The sequence below is a fragment of the Carcharodon carcharias genome, chromosome 17, assembly GCF_017639515.1.
Source record: "Carcharodon carcharias isolate sCarCar2 chromosome 17, sCarCar2.pri, whole genome shotgun sequence".
In the NCBI taxonomy this organism is placed as follows: Eukaryota; Metazoa; Chordata; class Chondrichthyes; order Lamniformes; family Lamnidae; genus Carcharodon; species Carcharodon carcharias.
The window spans coordinates 105,129,595-105,151,543 of record NC_054483.1 but is presented as its reverse complement, the minus strand read 5'-3'; the positions used below and the strand labels follow the sequence as shown (position 1 = coordinate 105,151,543).

Sequence of the window (21,949 nt, the reverse complement as noted above, 5' to 3'; positions counted from 1 at the left end):
TGCACTGTCAGAGGTGCAGTCCTTCAAATGAGATGTCAAACCAAAACCATATCTGCCTTCTCAGGTGTATATAAAAGTTCCCTCAGCACTATTTTGGAGAAGAGCAAGGGATTTGCCCTCTGAAATGCCCTCTGAATATGGGCACTTAGGGATGGGCAATAAATGCTGGCCTATCCAGCCATGCCCCCATCCTATGAACGAATATTTTTTTAAAAATTCTCCCCAACGTCCTGGCCAATATTTATCCTTCAACCAACATCATTAAAACAGAATAAATTGGCTACTGCACCCCCTACATTACACCAGTGAGTACACTTCCAAAATGAATCACTGGCTGTAAAAAACCTTGGGCTGTCCTGAGCTGGTGGAAAGCAATGTAGAAATTGGCACTTTTCAATCTTTCTTTGTCCCACACATAGGAGGAATCCTGTAACACTTTCTTTTGGTGCTTTCTCTGAAAATATTGTGGGTTTCAGTTTGGAGGGTGACCTTTCACTCGGGGAAAGGCATCAGGTGACCCATGTGTCATGGATCGGCGAGATAGTCATCAGCCACAATTCCCCAGCACTGACTTGCTGATTCTTAAATACGAGCCCTGATCTATAGTGACTGCTGAATCGATTGTGACCACTGAATCAACAGTGACTGCCAGGGCCAACATCCCATCTGAACCTTTCTGTTGTGCATAGCCCGTTCATTTGAATTCATGGCATCTACAAATTATTTTGCGTGGCTGCATGCGTGTGGTCTCTTAAAGGGAACAACTTGTGAGTGGTTCCTCCGGGTACCTTCTTGGTTAATGCATGGCCACTCGCCTAGCCAGCTTACAGCAGGGCTTCCCAAAGGTCGCGAGAGGAGATTTTGGGGTCGCGAGTCGAAGGCACCAATGGTTGCTGTGGAGCCCAGACTGATTGTTGACAGCTGTGAGGCCCCTTTAAAGCCTCATGTGCTTTTCAATTGGTGGGCATGGCTTAATGGACTGCTCTCTGAGGCCCAATTGCTGCTGCCAAAAAAAGACAATGAAAAGGCAGGTCTTCGTTTTCCTTTTGTTTCATGGGCCTTTTCATCAATTCCCCCAATGCTCAACTCCTTTTCCCCAGGCCCCTGGCCTGGAACAATAGCCCCGTTGCCACCACCCCCCAACCCCCCCCGCCCCCCCGCCTGCCCCTCAACAACTGACGCCTCCCACCCACTCAACATCTGAGCAACTGAAGCTTCTCCCCTGCTCCAGTCAACAGCTCTCATACCCCTCAAAGAAGTCAGAGGCATTAAAATAGGGTCAGAGTGGGAAAACATTTGGGAACCACAGGCTTACTGAGAAGGTGGCACAAGACTAAAGCAGCCACATCACAGAGGCTACTAACCAATAGTGAATCCCTCACCATCTACAGACCAAATCTACAGAGTGGTCACCAATCATGATTGAGTGACCGCCAGTCAGTCCAGAGCCAAAAGCACCGCCATTGGTGGAATAATAGAAACCAGGGATGCACATGAGGTCAGAATTGGAGCTAAGATCTTGGAGACATTCGGAAAGGCATTCACTAAGGGAATGATTTCAATAATAAACTTCAAAAGACACCCCTTAAGATCTCATTGATTCCTTCTAAAGCAGAATTCATACACAAATCAAACCTTTACAGAATGCACAGGAATATTTGCGATATTCCAAATCTCAAGTACAACCAGACTGCCAATGTCAAATAAGATAAAGTCTCCCCTTCCTCATCTTCTCACCTCGTCTTTCCAATCTTACTACAATGGTACCAGGGATGAGGGGTTCCAGATCTCTGGAGGGGCTGAAGAAGCTGGGATCATTCTCCACAGCGAGCAAAGAAGGTTAAGAGGTGATTTAATAGATATGTTGAAAAGTATGAAAGATTTTCATAATTGAGAGGAAGGAAATATTTCCACTGGCAAGGTGGGTGTTGGGGGTGGTGGGGGGTAAATAACCAGAAGACACAAATTTAAAATAATTGACCAAAAAAAGTGCGGGGGAGGTGGGGAAAGATCTTTTTAATCAGTGAGTTAATTAGATTTGGAATGAATTGTCTGACAGGGTGGTGGAAGCAGGTCCAATTTTAAAAAAATTCAAAAAGGAATTGAACAAATATTTCAATAGGAAAATTTTCCAGGGCTATGAGGATTATAGGTGGAGAGTGGGAGAGTGGAGATTGGATAGCTCTTTCAGAGAGCCAGCACAGCCACGATGGGCCCAGCAGTCTCCTTCTGTAGCGGATGATTCTTGCATCGTTGGTCAATGTCCTTCATTTTGGGTTTCTCAATTTAGAAAATTGGATCATATGGCCCTTTAAAATAAAATGGGTCATTGCACTCTGTGGATTTGTCCCAGCTGTATACAGTGCAGTGGTTGTTGAGAGACATCTGACATTCCAGGGGTCAGGAGGATGAGATTGCCTCCTCAAACCCTACTCTATGACCATAGTTACTGTAACCTCCCCTAAATCTTCATCCAATGATATTCCCATCTGTTTTGTACATCTGCGGCTAAGTTAAAGATGTTAAATGAATGTATGCAGATCAATGAAATTTCAACACAGTAGGAAGCCATTCTGCCCATTATGCCTGCACTAGCCCACATTACGGCCCAGTTCCCTGCATTCCAGCTCCCAGCGTGTTTTACACTCCTATAACTCGCCCACAGCCATCTGTTCCCTGAGTAACATTCCAAGTATTCAGACAGCTGTAAATAGGTATATATTATTCCAAAGAATCCTTTGTGACAGGCCCTGTGTATGCTATAGCCTCAGGGAATGTGTGCTGCGGGGAAAGAGACGTTACCAGGTATCAAGGCTGCTGTCTAATTATAGTACGCGCTCTCCACACAATATAAAAGAGTTCCCACTGATTCAGGCAATTCTATGGGTTATAATAAGGAACACAATAGATTGATAATTCAACAAAGAAACAAAACATAGAAAAGTTTATAATTTTATTGCAAAGAGAGTGTTATAACTGAGAGATGTATATTGAGTGAATGGGAGTGTTATGTCTAGAAAACATAATGAATGTGCAGTGAATATTTGACTGTAACTTAACAATTTCACATCTGTACTGATTGGTACCTGGTTTTATCTCTGTACATATTATCATGAGTCACAAGGGTAATTGCCAAGGCTATTACTCACAGTCTGTAGAGAGTAGGGTTCTTCTGAAAGAGTAATTCTGGCAGAATCTGTAGCTGATTGCGATTCAGCCGCCTGCAAGATAAAAGGAATGGTCAGCAAAAAGACCAGGCCTGCAACTTCAACAAATGGTGCTGGCTCTAGCTGGGCTACTGACTGCCCTCTGATACTGACTGCCCACTGATACTGACTGCCCACTGATACTGACTGCCCACTGATACTGACTGCCCACTGATACTGACTGCCCTCTGATACTGACCGCCCACTGATACTGACTGCCCACTGATACTGAGTGCTCTCTGACACTGTCTGATGCTGAGTGATCTCTAATACTGAGTGCCCTCTAATATTCTCTGATACTGAGTGCCCTCTGATGCTCTCCAGTACTGAGTACGTTCTAATATTCTGATACTGAATGTTCTCTGATACTCTCTGATGCTGAGTGCACTCTGATACTGAGTGCCCTCTAATATTCTCTGATACTGATTGCCCACTAATACTCTCTGATACTGAGTGCCCTGTCTTGCACTCTGATACTGAATACCCTATGATCCAAAGTGCCCTCTAATACTCTCTGATACTGATTGCCCACTAATACTCTCTGATACTGAGTGCCAATTACAGATACTCTCTGTAATGATTGTAAGTTAAACCATTTCTTACTGTTAAGGGGATCATGTGACTATATAGACCAATCAACCCTAAGCACGGGGAATCATAGGGGCGAAGCTTTCTAGCCTTGGTCTTGGAACAAGCAGGTACTCTCATCTGGAGTCTGAAAATAAAATTCACTGTTTCTTACAGGAAACTCATCCTGCACTCCAAGTTTATTGCAATTGGCGACGAGAATAAATAGCACTGCTGCAGCACCTCACCTAGCAACTGTGAGTATTCTGATACTTTAAGGGAAGAGAAGGAAACAAGTATGCTCACCTCCAATGCTTCTCTTTGGTAGAATTGACCCGTACAACTCATCTGTCCAAGACTGGGGTCAATACATTGAGTGATTGGGTTTCTACTTTGTAGCTAACTAAATGACAGTGGAGGAGAAACAGAAGGCAATTCTGCTAAGTGTCTGCGGGAGCAAAATGTATAACCTGATCTGTAGCTTGATGGCTCCAAACACTCCAAATTCCAGGTCCTTCACAAAGCTAATTGACCTTGTGAAAGGACATTTTCAGTCTAAACCCTCAGGGATCATGCAAAGATTCAAGTTTAACTCTCGAGTAAGGGCCCCTGGGGAGTCGATTATAACATACGTCACGAAGATAAAACAGGTAACAGAGCACTGTGACTTCGGTGATACTCCAAACGACATGTTGCAAGATCGTTTGGTTTGCGGCATAACTGACGACGCCATTCAGCGCCGTTTACTTGCAGAAGTTGAGATAGACCTGAAGCGCACTGTGGAGATAACGCAGTTAGGGCAGAAAATTGCAACGGGCGTGGGGCGAAGACCAGGGAGGCAAATGCAATGCGGGACACGGGTCCCTACCACTAGAAAAGCAAAAAGAAATACCAGAAGCAGCTCACCAGCAACACAGAAATGAAAGTATTACCGCTGTGGGGGAAATCATGCACTTGAAGTCTATAGATTTAAGGAGACAGGATGCCACTACTGCCACAAAAAATGGCACATTGTTTAACAGTGCAGAACTCAATCAAGACAGCCAAACAGACATCAGGTCAAGTTAAATGAAGTGCACAATATAGAAGAGCCAGAAGGTACTGAGGCTGATGTTTATTCCCTACACAATCTGAAGGCCAGGAAAACTGAACCATTCGCTGCTACACTTCAAGTAAATGGAAAGCCTCTGCTCATGGAGGTTGACACAGGAGCATCGACCCCAGTAGTGGGAGAACACATCTTTAAATATCTCGGAGAAGGTACCCAGCCAATGAGTTTGGAGGAAACCGCTGCTCAGTTAAAAACGTATACAGGAGAAGCCATACAGCTAAAAGGCATCACCTCTGTCCCTGTATCCTACAGGCAAAGACAGCTCAGCTGTCAACAATTGTTGTAACAGAAGAAGGACCTAGCCTTCTGGGCTGTGATTGGTTGAAAGAAATCAAATTAAATTGTTCAGATATTTTTCAGGTCTGGACGGGAGGAATTACAGAGTTGCTGAAAAAGTTTGCCAGAGTATTCCCAGACGAGTTGGGAAAACTCAAAGATCTTCAAGCTAAAATATACGTGGACCCTTAAGCAACATCCTGGTTTTTTAAGGAAAGGCCTGTGCCTTATGCTCTGACAGAGAAGATAGATGTGGAATTATGTCATTTGGAGAAGTTAGGAATAATCCAGCCAGTCCAATTTTCAGAATGGACAGCATCCATAGTCCCTGTGCTAAAACCAGACCAAAGCATTCGCACCTGTGGGGATTATAAATTAACGGTAAACAGGGCTATGAAATTAGACAAGTACCCAATCCCAATGATTGAGGATCTGTTTGCTAAACTTGTAGGAGAAAGATCCTACACTAAACTGGACATGAGTCATCTGTATCAACAGCTTGAGCTGGATAACACATCAAGAAGCTACATCATCATAAATACAGTGTGTCATCTGCTTGTGTGATTTTCCTAAGGACTATGGAAAGCTTACTACAAGGACTCCCCTGAGTTATAATGTACCTGGATGATGTCCTAATCATAGGATCCACAGAAGCAGAACATGTGGCAAACCTGGAAGAGGTTCTGAAGAGATTTTTAGAGGCTGGCGTTCATTTAACAAAGAAAAGTGCACCTTCCAAAAAAGGAAGTTATGTATCGGGGTCACCGAGTGGATGCCTAAGGGTTGCATCCATTAGAGGAGAAAGTCAGGGCAATCAAAGAAGCGTCCTCTCCTACCAACATCACGGGGCTCAAGTCTTTTGGTAAATTATTACGGTCGATTCTTGCCTAATTTATCTACAGTGTTAGCCCCTTTACACTTATATTGAAGAAGAACTACAGGTGATCTTGGAAGGCACAGCAAGAGGAAGCCTTCACTAGAGTTAAGAAGCTTTTACACTCGTTGTGACTGCTAGTGCACTATGACCCGTCTAAGGAATTGATATTCACTTGTGACGCATCTCCCGACAGAGTGGGAACAGTATTGTCACACAAGCTGAAGGATGGATCTGAAAGACCGATAGGCTATATATCTAGAACCCTGTCTGCAGCGAGAAAGGTTACTCACAAACTGAAAAAGCGGGCTTTTCTATTGTATTTGGAGTAAAGAAGTTCCATCAATATTATTGTAACAGAGAAGGTTGATAAAGGAAACGCTATTGATGTGATGTATATGGATGTTCAAAAGGCTTTTGATATAGTGCCATATAACAGACTTGTGAGCAAAATTCTAGCTCATGGAATGAAAGGGAAAGTATCAGATGGATGAGAAATTGGCTGAGTGACAGGAAACAGAGACAAGTGATAAATGGTTGTTTTTCAGATTGGAGGAAGGTTTGAAGTGGAGTTCCTCGAGGGTTAGTGTTGGGACCCTTGCCCTTCCTGACATAAATTAATAGCCAAGGCAAGTTCAGGGCATGCTTTCAAAATTTGCAGATGATATGAAGATTGGAAATGGTGTCAACTGTGATTGGGATAGTCTTGAACTTCAAAAGGACATAGACATGTTGGTTGACTGGGCAGACAAGTGGCAGATGAAGTTCAATGCAGAGAAGTGTGAGGTGATTCGTTTTGGCAGGAAAGATATGGAGAGATAGTATAAAATAAAGGGAGAGCCTCTAAAGGAGGTGCAGGAACAGAAGGACATCGGTGCATACATTCTTAGGTCATTGAAGATAGCAGAGCATATTGAGAGAGCAGTTAATAAAGCGCAGAGTATCTTAGGCTAAATTAACAGGGACATTGAGTACAAGAGTAAGGAGGTCATGTTGAACTTGTATAGGCCTCATCTGGAGTACTGCGTCCAGTTCTGGGCGCCATACTTGAGGGAGGATGTGAAGGCATTGGAGAGAGTGCAGAGGAGATTCACAAGAATTATTCCAGGGATAAAGAACTGTAGCTATGAGGATAAATTGGAGAGGTTGAGAATGCTTTTCTTGGGGAAAAGAAGGCTGAGAGGAAACTTGATAGAGGTATTCAAGATCCTGAGGGGTATGGAAAGGGTAAATAGTGAGAAACTGTTCCCACTCAAGAGGACATCAAGAACTAGAGGGCACAGAATCAAAATAATTGGCAAAAGGAGTAAATGTGACGTGAGGAAAAATGTTATCACCCAGAGGGTGGTTGGAGCCTGGAACAAACTTCCTGAAAGGGTGGTGGAGGCAGGTTCGATCAAGGTGTTCAAAAGGGAATTGGATTGCTACCTGAAAAGAGAGAATGTGCAAGGTTATGGGGATAAGGCAGCAGAGTGGGACTAGGTGGAATGCTCTTTCAGAGAGCCAGTGCAGACTCGATGGACCAAATGGCCTCCTTTTGCACTGTAAAGATACTGTGATATTTACATGGTCAACATTTCACCATAGTGTCAGATCAGAGACCACTGTTAGGATTGTTTAATGAAGATAAGGCATTCCCACCGATAGCCTCTGCTAGAATTCAAAGATGGGCTTTAATTTTGTCGACATTGAGTACACTTTTATGCTCTGCCGAGGTGTGCATATAGCAAATGCAGACACCCTGTTCATCTCCCTTTGCCAGATGGTATTACACTTTCCAGTACCTCAAGAGGTAATACTTGCATTGAATTTCCTGGATTTCTGTGCGAGACAGATAAAGAATTGGACAAATCGTGATCCAATTTTAGCAAGATTCCATGAATATGTACTAAAGGATGGTCAAATGCACAACTTCCAGAAGAATTAAAACCATTCTTTGCATGTAGATCTGAACTGAATTGTTAAGATGGTGTTGTGTTATAGGCAGCGAGAGTCGTTATCCCTGTGCAAGGAAGAGAACTATTACTAGAAGAACTTCATAGTGCGCATCCTGGTATTGCAAAAATGAAGACGCTCACACGAAGTTATATCTGGTGGCCAGGTATAGAGAGCGATATAGAAAAAATGTTGAAACACTGTCTCCAGTGCCAGCAGCAGCAAAAGTTGCCCATTTCAGCTCCACTGCATCCGTGGGAGCGGCCTGGTCAACCCTGGATGAGACTACATATAGACTATATAGGTCCATTTCTAGGTACCATATTTCTTGTGATTATCGACACACATTCTAAATGGATTGATGTGTTTGAAGTAAGATCACCTACTTCATCTGCAACCATTGAAAAACTGCGCCAGAGTTTCAGTGTTCACGGTTTACCTGAAGTTATTATGTCAGACAATGGTACAGCTTTCACAAGCACTGAATTCCAAAGATTCATGAACCTAAATGGCATTAAACACATCAGAACAGCACCTTATCACCCCTCACCAATGGGTTAGCAGAAAGAGCATTACAAACGTTTAAAACAGATATGAAGAAACTAACAGAGGGAAGGTTGGAAACACAAATTTCAAGATTCCTGTTCAGCTATCACACAACTCCTCATGTGACCACTGGTTTAACACCTTCAGAATTGTTAATGAAGCATCGGCTTCATACAAGATTGAGTCTAGTATTCCCTAATTTAGACGGGAAGGAGGAGAGAAACCAGGGTAGTCAGGAAGTGAACCATAATGTGCACAGTAAAGATCGAGAGTTTCCTGTGGGGGAGACAGTTTTTGTAACGAAATTTTGTAACTGGACCAAGATGAGTCCCTGGTACAATCGTCTCTGAACCAGGATCTTTATCATATCGGGTCAAAGTGGAAAACAGGATTGTTAGGAAACACGTAGGTCATCTCAGAAGTCGAGAATCCTCCAACAACCAGTTAATCCACCTGAAATCAAAGTCGAAACTTCGACCCCTGAGGTGCTAGATCAACAAGGAATAGACATAACAGATGTCTCTATTGAAGTAAATAATTCTGAACTGCCTTTGTCTGGGGATGTCCCTGAAGCTGCAGTTACTGTGCAAGTTGTTCCAGTGGAAAAACCTCCAGTTGTAGATTTGCGTCGCTCTACCTGAATCCAAAAACCTCCTCAAAGACTAAATTTATAATGGCATGAACTGTATCTAATTGTATATAATGTGGGTTAAGATACTCTCTGATACTCTCTGATGCTGAGTGCTGTCTGATACTGAGTGCCCTCTAATACTGAGTGCCATCCGATACTCTCTGATACCCAGTGCCCTCTGATAGTCTGATACTGAGTGCCACCTGATACTCTCTGATGCTGAGCACCATCTGATACTCTCTGATACTGAGTGCCAACTGATACTCTCTGATATTGAGTGCCCTCTGATAGAGTGCCATCTGATACTGTCTGATACTGAGTGCCAATTGATATTCTCTGATGCTGAGTACCCTCCAATACTCTCTGATACTGAATGCTCTCTGATACAGAGTACCCTCTGATGCTCTCTGATACTGAATGCCATCTGATACTCTCTGATTCTGAGTGCTCTCTGATGTTGTGCCCTCTAATACTTTCTGATACCGAGTGCCCTCTGATACTGAGTGTCCTCTAATATTCCCCAATACTAAGTGCTCTCAGATACTTTCTGCTACTGACTGCCCTCTAATACTCTCCGATACTGAGTGCTCTCTGATACTTTCTGATACTGAATGCCATCTGATGCTGAGTGCCCTCTAACACTCTCTGATTCTTAGTGCCCTCTGATACTGACTGCCCTCTAATTCTCTCCAATACTGAGTGCTCTCTGATACTGAGTGCCCTCTGATATTCTCTGATGCTGAGTGCTCTCTAATGCTCTCTGATTCCCAGTGCCCTCTGATACTCTTTAATACTGAGTGCCATCGATACTTTCTAATACTGAATGCCCTCTGATACTCCCTGATGCTGAGTGCCCTCTGATATTGAGTGCCCTCTAATACTCTCTGATACTAAATGTCCTCTGATTCTCTCTGAAACTGAGTGCCACCTGATACTCTCTGATACTGAGTACCATCTGATACTCTCTAATGCTGAGTGCCTTCTGATACTGAGTGCCCTCTAATACTCTCCAATACTGAGTGCCCTCTGATACTGAGTGCCCTCTAATTCTCTCTGATACTGAGTGTTCTCTAATATTCTAATACCCAGTGCTCTCTGATACTCTCTGATACTGAGTACCATCTGATACTCTCTAATGCTGAGTGCCCTCTGATACTGAGTGCCCTCTAATACTCTCCGATACTGAGTGCTCTCTGATACTGAGGGCCTCTAATTCTCTCTGATATTGAGTGTTCTCTAATATTCTGATACCCAGTGCTCTCTGATACTCTCTGATACTGAGTGCCCTCTGATACTCTGATGCTGAGTGCCATCTGATACTGATCGCCTCTAATACTCTCTGATATCCAATGCCCCCTGATGCTCTCTGATACTGAGTGCCATCTGATACTCTCTGATACTGAGTGCCCTCCAATACTCTCTGATACTGAATGCCCTCTGATACTGCATACCCTCTGATACTGGATGTCATCTGATCTCTCTGATGTTGAATGCTTCCTGGCTGTGCCCCCTAATACTCTCTTATATTGAGTGCCCTCTGATAGTGAGTACCCTCCAGTACTCTCTGATGCTGAATGCCCTCTGATACTCTCCACTACTTAGTGCTCTCTAATACTTTCTGAGACCCAGTGCCCTCTCATACTCTCTAATACTGAGTGCTCTCTGATACTCTCTGATACTGAGTGGTCTCAGATACTGAGTGCCTGCTAATACTCTCTGATACCCAGTGCCCTCTATTATATTCTGATACCCAGTGCCCTCTAATACTCTCTGCTACCCAGTGCCCTCTATTTTATTCTGATACCCAGTGCCCTCTAATACTCTCTGATACTGAGTGCCCTCTGATATTCTCTAATACTGAATGCCCCCTGATGCTCTCTAATACTGAGTACTCTTTGATATTGAGAGTCCTTTGGTACAGTGAGTGCCCAGATATATTCCCTTTTAGTACATGACGAATCTGTGAGGCTAGATAGCCAGCATCAGTGGGCTGTGAGGAACCCGAACCCACTTAAACAACATAAAAGCAAAATACCGCGGATGCTGGAAATCGGGGAAAAAAAAGACAGAAAATGCTGGAAAAACTTAGCAGGTCTGACAGCATCTGTGGAGAGAGAAACAAAGTTAACATTTCGAGCCTGTGCTCTAAAGAAGAATCATGCGGACTCGAAACGTTAACTCTTTTTTTCTCTCCACGGACACTGTTAGACCTGCTGAGTTTTTCCAGCATTTTCTGTTTTTGTTCCACTTACACAACATCCTTGCATAGCTGTTTTTCAGCAGTTCTCTGGATACTGATCGGGAACAGGAACGCCAGTCGATTTTTTATCCCCCTTCCCGAGCTCAGGATCGTTGTGCCGGCAGCTTCCCTCTGTTGAGATCAGGGATCGAACCTGCGTGTTGGGGGGAGCACCACACACACTCTGGTGGGGCCCAGTATCACAAAGCACAGTGTTTTTTAAGATGCTGATCAGATAAGCTGAAGAGCAGTCTGAGGAAGCTGGTGTGCAGCATTAACATTGATCAGATGGGCTGAATGGCCTGTTTCTGCACTGTAAACTCCATGTAATTCTTTGTGCTAAAACCCTAAATTCTATACGTGGGAATGGAGAGACAGTGAAGTCAAACTTCCAACTTACAATCTTTCCAACTCCTTCATGTCGTCAAAAGCACCACGTTCAATTGAACTGATGTGATTCTCCATAAGTTGTCTGGGAAGAGAGAGAGAAAAGGGAGAGAAAGCATTAACATTATGGCTGAGGCAAGCAAGTCATTTAACACAGACTCTCAATACAAAGCAGGCTCAAAGCAGGCAGTCAATCCAGTCCCAACAGGTATGGCCCAAAGGACAACACTGTCTTTAACAAGTCCATAAATGAGCAGACCCACTCTGAGCAATCCACAAGAAAGCCCATACTATCTCTTACCCTCCAGTCTTTTAAGTCCAGGCACTTCTGCACCTTATTTTTATGACAAAAATGTTAATAAGGTGCATTTTACAGCACAGGGTTAAATACAGAGTGAAGTTCTCTCTTAAAAATTAACATTTACAATTAACACTTTAGTCTTTCAGCAAACATGAACAAGTGTTATTTTAATGCAAGAGTGAACACTCCTCAGACAGTTACACTGTCCAATCAAACGCCCTCAAGGCAGGCACAGCCTGGAGTTAGATATAGAGTAAATCTCCCTCTACACTGTCCCCATCAAACACTCCCAGGGCAGGTACAGCACAGGGTTAGATACAGAGTGAAGCTCCCTCTACACTGCCCCATCAAACACTCCCAGGCAGGTACAGCACGGGGTTAGATACAGAGTAAGGATCCCTCTACACCATCCCCATCAAACACTCCCAGGCAGGTACAGCACGGGGTTAGTTACAGAGTAAAGCTCCCTCTACACTGCCTCCCTCAAACACTCCCAGGGCAGGTACAGCACAGGGTTAGATACAGAGTAAAGCTCCCTCTACACTGTCCCCATCAAACACTTCCAGGACAGGTACAGCACGGGGTTAGATGCTCCACTCTACCGTTTGTCTGCTTCCCACACCAGCACTGACCCTTCGATTCTGATAGAAAAGACAAGACAGTTTCTGTTCTTCCCAACCTAACATCACCCACGCTGTTACCCATGCCCACTGCTACCAAGATACCCTGAGCAAACCATTCCACACAGGTACACTAGGACGTAGAACTCTACCAGCCTCGTAGGGGTTTAAGCGGGTTAGTAACTGTCCGAAAATATCCTGCAAAAGGAAGTTGACTGTGATGCTTTCTGGAACTGTTAGACCCCATTGTGCCTACACAATCTCTCAAAAGTTTAATGCAAACAGTAGGGGCTTTAACAGTGCCCATGTGTAAACAGTGTTGATATACAGCAGAGTTAATGCTCTTTTATTTTCTCTCAATGCCGTCATTGGCGATACTCACAGAACCCTAATGTGCCTGAGTCCCAAGAAGTCACTTTTGCTGATCCGTGAGATGTTGTTTCCATTAAGCTCCCTGTGAAGGAAACCAGGCAAAACATCAATAATAAACCAGCTCCCTGTCTGAACCGCGACTTAAACTGGGACAACAGTCCCATGGCTGCCAGCTACCTTTTGTTGCTCTGTCTCAGTTTCAATACTTGATGCAACCCCCTAGGGCGTGAACACTGGCAGGCTCTGTGACCTAGTGGGGCACCACAGCAGAAGCTATATTTTCCTCACCTGAAAACAGTGTTCTGAATTGCTATACCTTCAACAGGGGAAGGGTTACAGTTCAGAGTTCTCTTTATTCAGCAGGGTTAGGGTTAAAAGAAAAGAAGGACTTGCATTTATGTAGTACCTTTCATGACCCTAGGACATGTAGTGTAATGCAGTTATTTGTAATGCAGAATGTATGGCGGCCAATCAGCACGCAGCAAGAGCAGTAATGTGATAATGAGGTTGCTCGAGGGATAAATATTAGCCAGGACACCGGGGAGACCTCCCCATGCTCATCTTTGAATAGAGGCCGTGGGACCTTTCACTTGAAGCCACAACCACTGCCCAACTCCAGAGACTTGAGCACATAACTCAGGCTGACACTCCCGAAGCAGTGCTGAGGGAGTGCTACACTGTTGGAGGTGCCGATTTTCAGATGAAACATTAAATCAGGGTCCTCCTGCAGCCTCAGCAGGCTGTAAAAGATCCCAGAGCAATATTTCAAAAAATGGAAGGGGAGTTCTCCCCAGTGTCTTGACTAATATTTATCGCTCAACTAATATCACTAAAACAAACGATTGGGTTATTATATTGCGATTGTTCGGTGCAAATTTCCCAGCGACGTTTCCTTATAGGGATATATCCTCTCAGGTGGATATAAACAATCCTTGGGCACTATTTTGAAGAACAGCAGGAGAGCTCTCCCTGGTATTCTAGCCAGTATGTATCTTATAAGTCACTGGTTATTATCTGATTGCCATTTGTGGGAGCTTACTGCGCACAGTTTAGTTGCTGCTATACTTGCACTACAAGAGTAACTAAACTTCAAATGTATTTTATTCATTGTAAAGTGCTCAGGGACATCCTGAGGTTGTGAAAGAAATGCAAATTATTTTTTTCTTCTGTGAGGCTATAAGCAAAGATAGAGTAGGAGGTAGTGAATAGTTGACACTCAGCTTAATTGCAGGAGGAATTAGCCCCTCACCTGAGATGTTGAAAGGGAAAATTCTTTGGATTTAGTTAGGGTTTCAATCCCTCAGCCTTTTAAGTATATCAATGTGCAACCACAATGGCAGTGAATTCTCCAGCTTGCAGCAGGAGCTGGCTACGATAATGATCTTAATAGGTTTATAAACATCGAGTAAAAACACATCTGCTTTCTCACCGCATAATAACAGGTTTGAAGACCACTGCAGGCCTGTTGGAAAATGAACACATATGAACCTTCCTCAACTTGCATTCCAGCTCCTAACAGCATTCTTGTGTAGAATATATGGAACAAGGCAAGGATAGCTAGGACAGAAACAGCCATCTGGCCTATCAAGGCCATTCCTTGCTCAAACTATGTGTAGCAGGAGCAGACTGCTGTGCAGTCAGTTAGACCAAAGGCCTCTTTCTGTGCCACCATGGACTCTACTCCAATTGACTTTGGGGAAGATTCTGCTTGTCCCTACATCCCTGGGGAATGTTCAGTGAAGGAGAAAATGGGACTGAGACTTATTGTCACAGGTCTCATGCCCCTACTACACTTGGGATTTCTGTCTCCCCATTAGTTCTTTACTTCACTTACACCTTGAGCAAGCCTAACAGCTTTGTGCAGCAGAAGTGAGTGTTCTTCAAGAGCTGAACAAACCAGGCATTGGGCTGGGGAGGGAAGAACCTGTGGTGGGGGAATGCTCGAAGGTGCACCCCCCCCCCATCCCCTTGCAGGCAGCCTTCATTCTCGAGAGGCCTGCAGTTCTTCTTCACTTTCTGCCCCTGAGTGCAGGGCCCATTTAAGGGAAGAGTGGGCTCTAGGTAGGTACCAAAAGCCATTTGAGAAAACCAAGCTCTCTCACACCCCTCCTCAGTGCACCTCAGACACACTGGGCTTGTCAGTCATCAACCAGGGGGCAAGTAGGAAGAGCTACCCACAGGAACTAGAAGGAGAACTAAGAGGGCCCTCGGACCTGCTCTGCCATTCAATAAGATCATGGCTGATCTGGTCGTGGTCTTAACTCCACTTTCCTGTTCATCCCCTATAACCCTTGACTCCCTTGTTGATCAGAAACCGATCTAACTCAGCTTTGAATATATTCAATGACCCAAGCCTCCACTGCTTTCTGGGGAAGAGAGTTCCACAGACTAATGACCCTCTAAGAGAAAAAAGTTCTCCTAATCTCAGTGGGAAACCCCTACTTTTCAAACAAGTTCTGGTCTCTCCCATAAGGGGAAACCTCTCAGCATCCAACCTGTCAAGTCCTGTCAAGATCTTGCATGTTTCGATGAGATCACCTCTCACTCTTCTAAACTCCAATGGGTACAGGCACAATCTGTCCAACCTTCTCGCATAAGGTAACTGGAATCAACCAAGTGAACCTTCTCTGAACTGCACCTAATGCAATTATATCCTTTATGAAGTAAGGAGACCAAAATTGTACCCAATATTCCAGTACTTACCCCTTTGAGGGTAAGCTACAAATAAATACACCCAACCCCCTCAAAGTGTTGTCAAGCAAAACTCCAGAACAGTCGCCCATTCTTGCCTCGCCATGAGTTTCTCAATAGCCTGAGGCTAGGAGCAGTAGAGAAGCTCTAAGAGTCACTGGGAGCCCATGCATGGCTACATAAAGTAACGCTGGCCTATATCTCAAAGGGAGGCTGGAATACAAAAGTGAGGAATTGATGCTTCAGCTGTACCAAGTCATACAGATGAGTTAAACTGAAGCCCTGGTCTGCCTGTTCAGGCGGATGTTATAGATCTCACGGAACAATTGGTTATACAGTAGACAAGCTCTCTCTCTGAAATAAAAACACAAAATGCTGGAAAAACTCAGCAGATCAGACAGCATCGACAGAGAGAGAAACTGAGTTAAGGTTTCTCCAGAGCTAAAGAGAAGCAGAAATGTGATGGATTTTATACTGTTTAAGAGGGGATGGAGTAGGTGGAGCAAGATAGAAGGTCAGGGATAGGTAGGAGCTAAGGAGAGATTGACAAAGATGTCAAGGACACAAGTTCTCCATCTATCCTGATTAACATCAGTCTCTCAGCCAACAGCACTGAAGAAAAATAAAAATCAGACAAACTGATCTGATCACTGTCTATGGGATCTTGCTGTGTGCAAAATAGCTGCCATGTTTGCTCTTGTAACTATGTAGTATAATTCATTCTATGACACACCAAAGTGTTACTGGGGCTAAGAGGGTTAAATTATGAGGATAGGTTGTGTAGATTAGGCTTGTATATAAGCTTGTATTCCCCAGAGTGTAGCAGATTAAGTAGCAATCTAATTGAGGTGTTTAAAATGATTAAAAGGATTTGATCGGATAGATAGAGAGAAGCTATTTCCTCTGGTGGGGGGAGTCTGGAGCAAGGGGACATAACTTTAAACTTAGAGCCAGACTGTTCACGGGTGATGTCAGCAAACATTGCTTCACACAAAGGGGAGTGGAAATGTGGAACTCTCTCCCCCAAAAAGCTATCGAGGCTGGGGGGGGGTCAACTGAAAAGTTCAAAACTGAGATTGATCGATTTTTGTTGGGTAAGGGGATTAAGACACAAACACACACACAGACAGACACACAAACAGATATACTCACACAAACACATATATACTCACACACACACACACACACACACACACACACACACTGACACATGTTCACACGGACATACACACACTCACTCATACACACACGCACACACACACACAGTTAAAGAACTGCACTCAGTCACACATACAAATAGACATACATATATACACAGATTGACGCACACACATATAAACACTGTCACATACACACATGTACACAAACACACACACATATATAGATATAAACAGTCACATATCTCCTCCACATACTCAACAGATTTCAAGTTTTGGAAAGGGAGGAAACTACCTTACTGTACCAGGGGTGTGAGTGGGCAGCTAACTTGTTTTCCAACCTGTCAACAACATATCTGATCATCCTTTAAAATAAAACATGTAGCACCAAAGATAAAACCAGACCACTTACGTCACATGCACATTCCGCACAGAACAGGGGCAACATGCTGAGTTACAGACTGGAATCTAATCGAGGGGTTTGGGGTGGTTTATATATAGAATAACAGATACCCGGGAGTGAATTACATACTGGAATATAATCAAGGGGTTCAGGGTGGGAAATTGGGAACATTTGCAAGTTGAAAGGGACAGATTTTGCAGTAATCCCAGGATATGGTGATCCCAGTGGGAGAGACACGGGCGAGGTGCTGATCACCTCAGCTCTCCCAGTGGACGCTGCCCCCTGCTGGGAGTGTGGCTTCATCCCTTGGCAGATATGTGAGAGAGAATGTGAGAGTACGTGTGTGTGAGAGAAAGTGTGTGCGTGTGAGAAAGTGTGTGTGAGTGAGAGAGGATGCTAGTGAGTGTGAGAGAAAGTATGCGAGCATGTGTGAGAATGAGTATTAGATTGTGGATGTGTGCGTGTGAGTGACTGTATGAGTGTGTGTGAGAGTGAAGTTGAATGTGTGTGTGAGAAATTGTGTGAGCATTTGTGTCAGTGAACGGGGGTATTAATGAGTATGAGAGAGTGTGAGTATGTGTTTGAGAAAGTGTGAGAGTCAGTATGAGATTGTGTACGTGTGTGTGAGATTGAGAGTGAACGGCTATGTGAGTGAATGTGTGTGAGAGTGTGTTAGAGTGAGAGTGAGTTTGTGAGTGTGTGCATGTGAATGTGTGAATGAATGTGTGGGCACCGACGTGTGTGAGAGCGAGCATGTGAGAAAGTGTGTAAGTGAGAAAATAAGTGAGGTTAGGACCATTTATGCTGAGATGCAAATAGTTATGATGGAATGCACAGCCTGACAGGACAGTGGAAGCTGATTCAATAGGAACTTTCAAAAGAGAATTGGATTCATACTTGAAAGGATAAATTTGCAGAGCTACAGGGAAAGAGCTGGAGTAGAGTGAGGACTAATTGGATAGCTCTTTCAATGAGCCAGAACAGGCATAATGGGCCGATTGGCCTCCTTCTGTACAGTAAGAGTCTACGATCCAATCCATGTTCTCTGAGTGTTCCTACAGCACCTTCATCTCTCACTGCGTCTGTGATGTGCAATGGAAATCGGGACACAGGATCAATGGATTCTAACAGTGTCTCTCCTGGCTTACTGATAGGTTATTGGTGTGGGAGGGGCTGATTCCATGCCGATACGACTAAGTCTGACAAACAGCATTTTTAACTTGGGGAATCCAAGCGCAGAACAGCAGCTTTCCCACTGGCTGGTGGTGAGGCCAGTCTGAACCCAGACACCTCTACTGCTGACCCTCCGCCATCTAACCTTCCGCCAACTGGACCTCAGCTCACACACACTGGGCTGGATTTCATCCAGTTCCTCGCGGCAGGAGCCATGGGGGACAGAGCCACTTCATCACAGGACAGGCCCCACGTCAGTCTCCCAGTGGCAGCAAAGCTGCCCTCGATTAAGTCGGGAGTGCGGAAGGGACAGAAGTGGGATTCTGGCTGGTGGGGCAGGATGTCACTTTGGCCTCCATTTTCCCTGAGCCCACAGCAATTTAGCAGTCGCTCAGGGTTAATTGGAGGTCTCACAGATCACCCACACCCTGGGAGGGTCTTCCAATAAAACCTGTCGGTTTTGCCAGCGACCTTTGGGGTAGTCCCTCGCCATCAGGCACTCTGTGCCCAATTGAGGGGCCTGGTGTCAGATGGGGGGGAGGCCACTGACAGCCACCCCCATGCCCTTGCTTCCAAACCCCCTTCCCCCCCTCACCTGCAATCTACCCCCCCCCCCCTCCCCCAACAATCCCCGTCCCACCTTTGGTTTGGGTTCACACGATGACGCAGGAACATACAAATTAGGAGCAGGACGAGGCCATTCGGCCCCTCGAGCCTGCTCCACCATTCAAAAAGATCATGGCTGATCTGATTGTGGCCCCAACTCCACTTTTCTTCCTCCCGCCAACACCCTTTGACACCCCCTGTTGGCAATCAACAATCTATCGAACTCAGCCTTAAAAATATTCAATGACCCAGCCTCTACCGCTCTCTGGGGAAGAGAATTCCACACCCTCAGGCCCTCAGAGTGAAAACAATTTCTCCTCATTTCCGTCCTACATGGGAGACCCCTTATTTTTAAACTGTGTCCCCCCCCCCCACCAACCCCCCCCCCCCCCCCCCCACCCAGTTCTGGTCTCTCCCACAAGGGGAAACATCCTTTCAGCATCCACTGCAATGCTGCCAGCTGCCATTGCTCCCACTGGCACTGGAGGCCTCTGATTGGTCAGCAGCTCTCAGTGAGCGTGGCTTCCGCCACCAGTGACCTCAATCGTGGATAAGGCCCGACAGCGGCCAACTGAGTGCCTGAAGGGCACTTGATTCCATTGGGCCCCCCCAACGGAAGTGACGGAGGGTCCCTGCCGGTTCACCAACCAATGAGCCAGACCCCCATCGACCCGACAGAATCCTGGCCATTCACAAACACACACAAAGACACACACACACACACACAGAGTCATCCTCGCTCGCACAAACACACACACACACACACATAGACACACTCACTCAAACACACACATATACATGCTCACACATAGACACACACACACACTCATTCTTGTGCACTCACACACACAATCAAACTCATTCGCACAAACACGCATGCACATAGACACACACACACGCATATATGCTCTCTCACATGTACACACACACACACACACACACACACACACACACACACACACACACACACACACACACACACACACACACACACACACACACACACACACACACACACACACACACACGATGTGGACAGGGCTGTATTCCAAAAAATGTTCCTGTCTTTGAACTCAATATCCCGAATGCCACTGTTGGATGTGGTAAGAAATTAATTTTTTTAAAACAACTTTTTTTCAATGAAAGCTAGGACCTGCATTTCTATCAAGTCTTTTGGCAATCTCAGAGCGTCCCAAAGCACTTCACACCCAAATACGTACCTTTTTAAAGCATATTTACTGTTGTAATGTAGGCAACTCAACAGCTAGTTAGGACACAGCAAGATCTTGCAATCAGTAATACGATAATGGTCAGATCACTTGTTTATTTGATGTTGCTTAGTGGTTAAATATTCTCCAAGATAGCACCATGGGATCTTTGACATCTACCTGAGGCCAGAGAGGGGGTTTCAATTTAATGTTTCGTTTGAAAGACAGCCTCTTGACCGTGCTGCACTCCCCCAGTACTTCACTGGAGTGTGAACCTTGATTTGGCGCTGGGCTCTCTGGAGTGGGGCTTGAACCTTCTGACTCCGAGGTGAGGGTGCTCCGAGGTGAGGTCCAGCTGACACTGCCATGCATTAGAGGGGACAGATAACGCAGCAAGGAAATAAAAGTAACTGCTGCTGGTCACAATGCAAAATGCTTTGAGAGTTCCAGCCCTGCACGGGAGAAGGAAGAGCAGGTTAATGATGGCGGATTCTGCATCATCCCATGGTCACAGGATGTGCATTCAGTGCAGTCGCCTCATAGGGTGACAGAGAATTTCAAAGTTTGGTATTGGTACTCATTAAGGGACACCAGATAAAGTCTGGACCATTCCCCCTGCACCCCTCTCCATCAAACAAGGCAAACGAACAGACAAACAGGAAAAGGACGGGTTAATACTCACAGTCTCTCCGCGTTCCTTGGGATGTTCTTGGGGATGGCTCTCAGCCCGAGCCCGTGACAATCTACAGTGGTCCCTGCACAGCTACATAGAGCCGGGCAGGCAGTTGTACAGATCCGACAAGCAGCCAGCAGGAGAATCCCAGTCCTTACGATCCCAGGCAGCTTCCAGCTTCTGTCCATGGTGTTTGGGAGGCACGGGAGGGGAGGGGAGGGGTGGGAAGAGAGAGATGAAAGGTGAGGAAATCCTTCGGGTCCCCAGTAAAACCTTCAGAGCATGACAAAACACCGGAGCCCTCTCAATCCAGTCTTTCGCTCTTTCCCCCCCCAAAGGATCTATTCTGGGTCACAAACCCTCAATAGCACAATGGAAGGGAGGGATCCTTGTGCTAGTCGACACAGTAATCCAGTCACTGATCTTCAGGAGTGATATCTGTTATGTTAACCCCCCCACCACTGGAGAATCTCTCTGCCTTTCTCTCTCGTTGATATTCCAAAAAAACCCTCTGTTACAAGCTGCATCTGACTGCCTATAGAATAAAACCGTCACACACATCCATCAATGAGACCACAAATAACAGAGGATGACCCCGCCCCCTGATCGCACAGTCCCTGCTGTTGCAGCACAGGCTGGAGAGGAGATTGACAATCACACCCCCTCCCTCCCTCCCTCCTCTCCCCCAAAAGACTAACAGCAGGTTACGGGCAAGGAGAGACAGAAGGATATAATATACTCATTCACTGCTATGGTGCATGAATTATGTGTGTGTGGGGGTGTGTGTGTGTGTGTGTGTGTCTGTGTGCGTCTATGTGTGTGTATCTGTGTCTGTGTGTGTGTGTGTGTCTGTTTGTGTGTGTGTCTGTGTGTGTGTCTGTGTGCGTGTGTCTGTGTGCGTCTGTGTCTGTGTGTGTGTGTCTGTGTGCGTCTGTGTGTGTGTCTGTGTGCGTCTGTGTGTGTATATCTGTGT

The 21,949-nt window shown here is 45.2% G+C and overlaps 1 protein-coding gene across 1 annotated transcript in view; it reads right to left on the bottom strand.

Annotated features, from left to right (window-relative positions):
* The window catches only part of LOC121289696 (slit homolog 1 protein-like), an 810,815-nt gene extending 789,651 nt beyond the window's left edge, over positions 1 to 21,164 (bottom strand). The window contains exons 1-4 of the mRNA XM_041209320.1: positions 20,986 to 21,164; positions 13,076 to 13,147; positions 11,786 to 11,857; positions 3,150 to 3,221 (exon numbers count right to left, since the gene is read on the bottom strand). Coding sequence (XP_041065254.1) covers positions 3,150 to 3,221; positions 11,786 to 11,857; positions 13,076 to 13,147; positions 20,986 to 21,164 — 395 coding nt within the window. The remainder of the gene's footprint in view (positions 1 to 3,149; positions 3,222 to 11,785; positions 11,858 to 13,075; positions 13,148 to 20,985) is intronic.
* Positions 21,165 to 21,949: the final 785 nt, after the last annotated feature.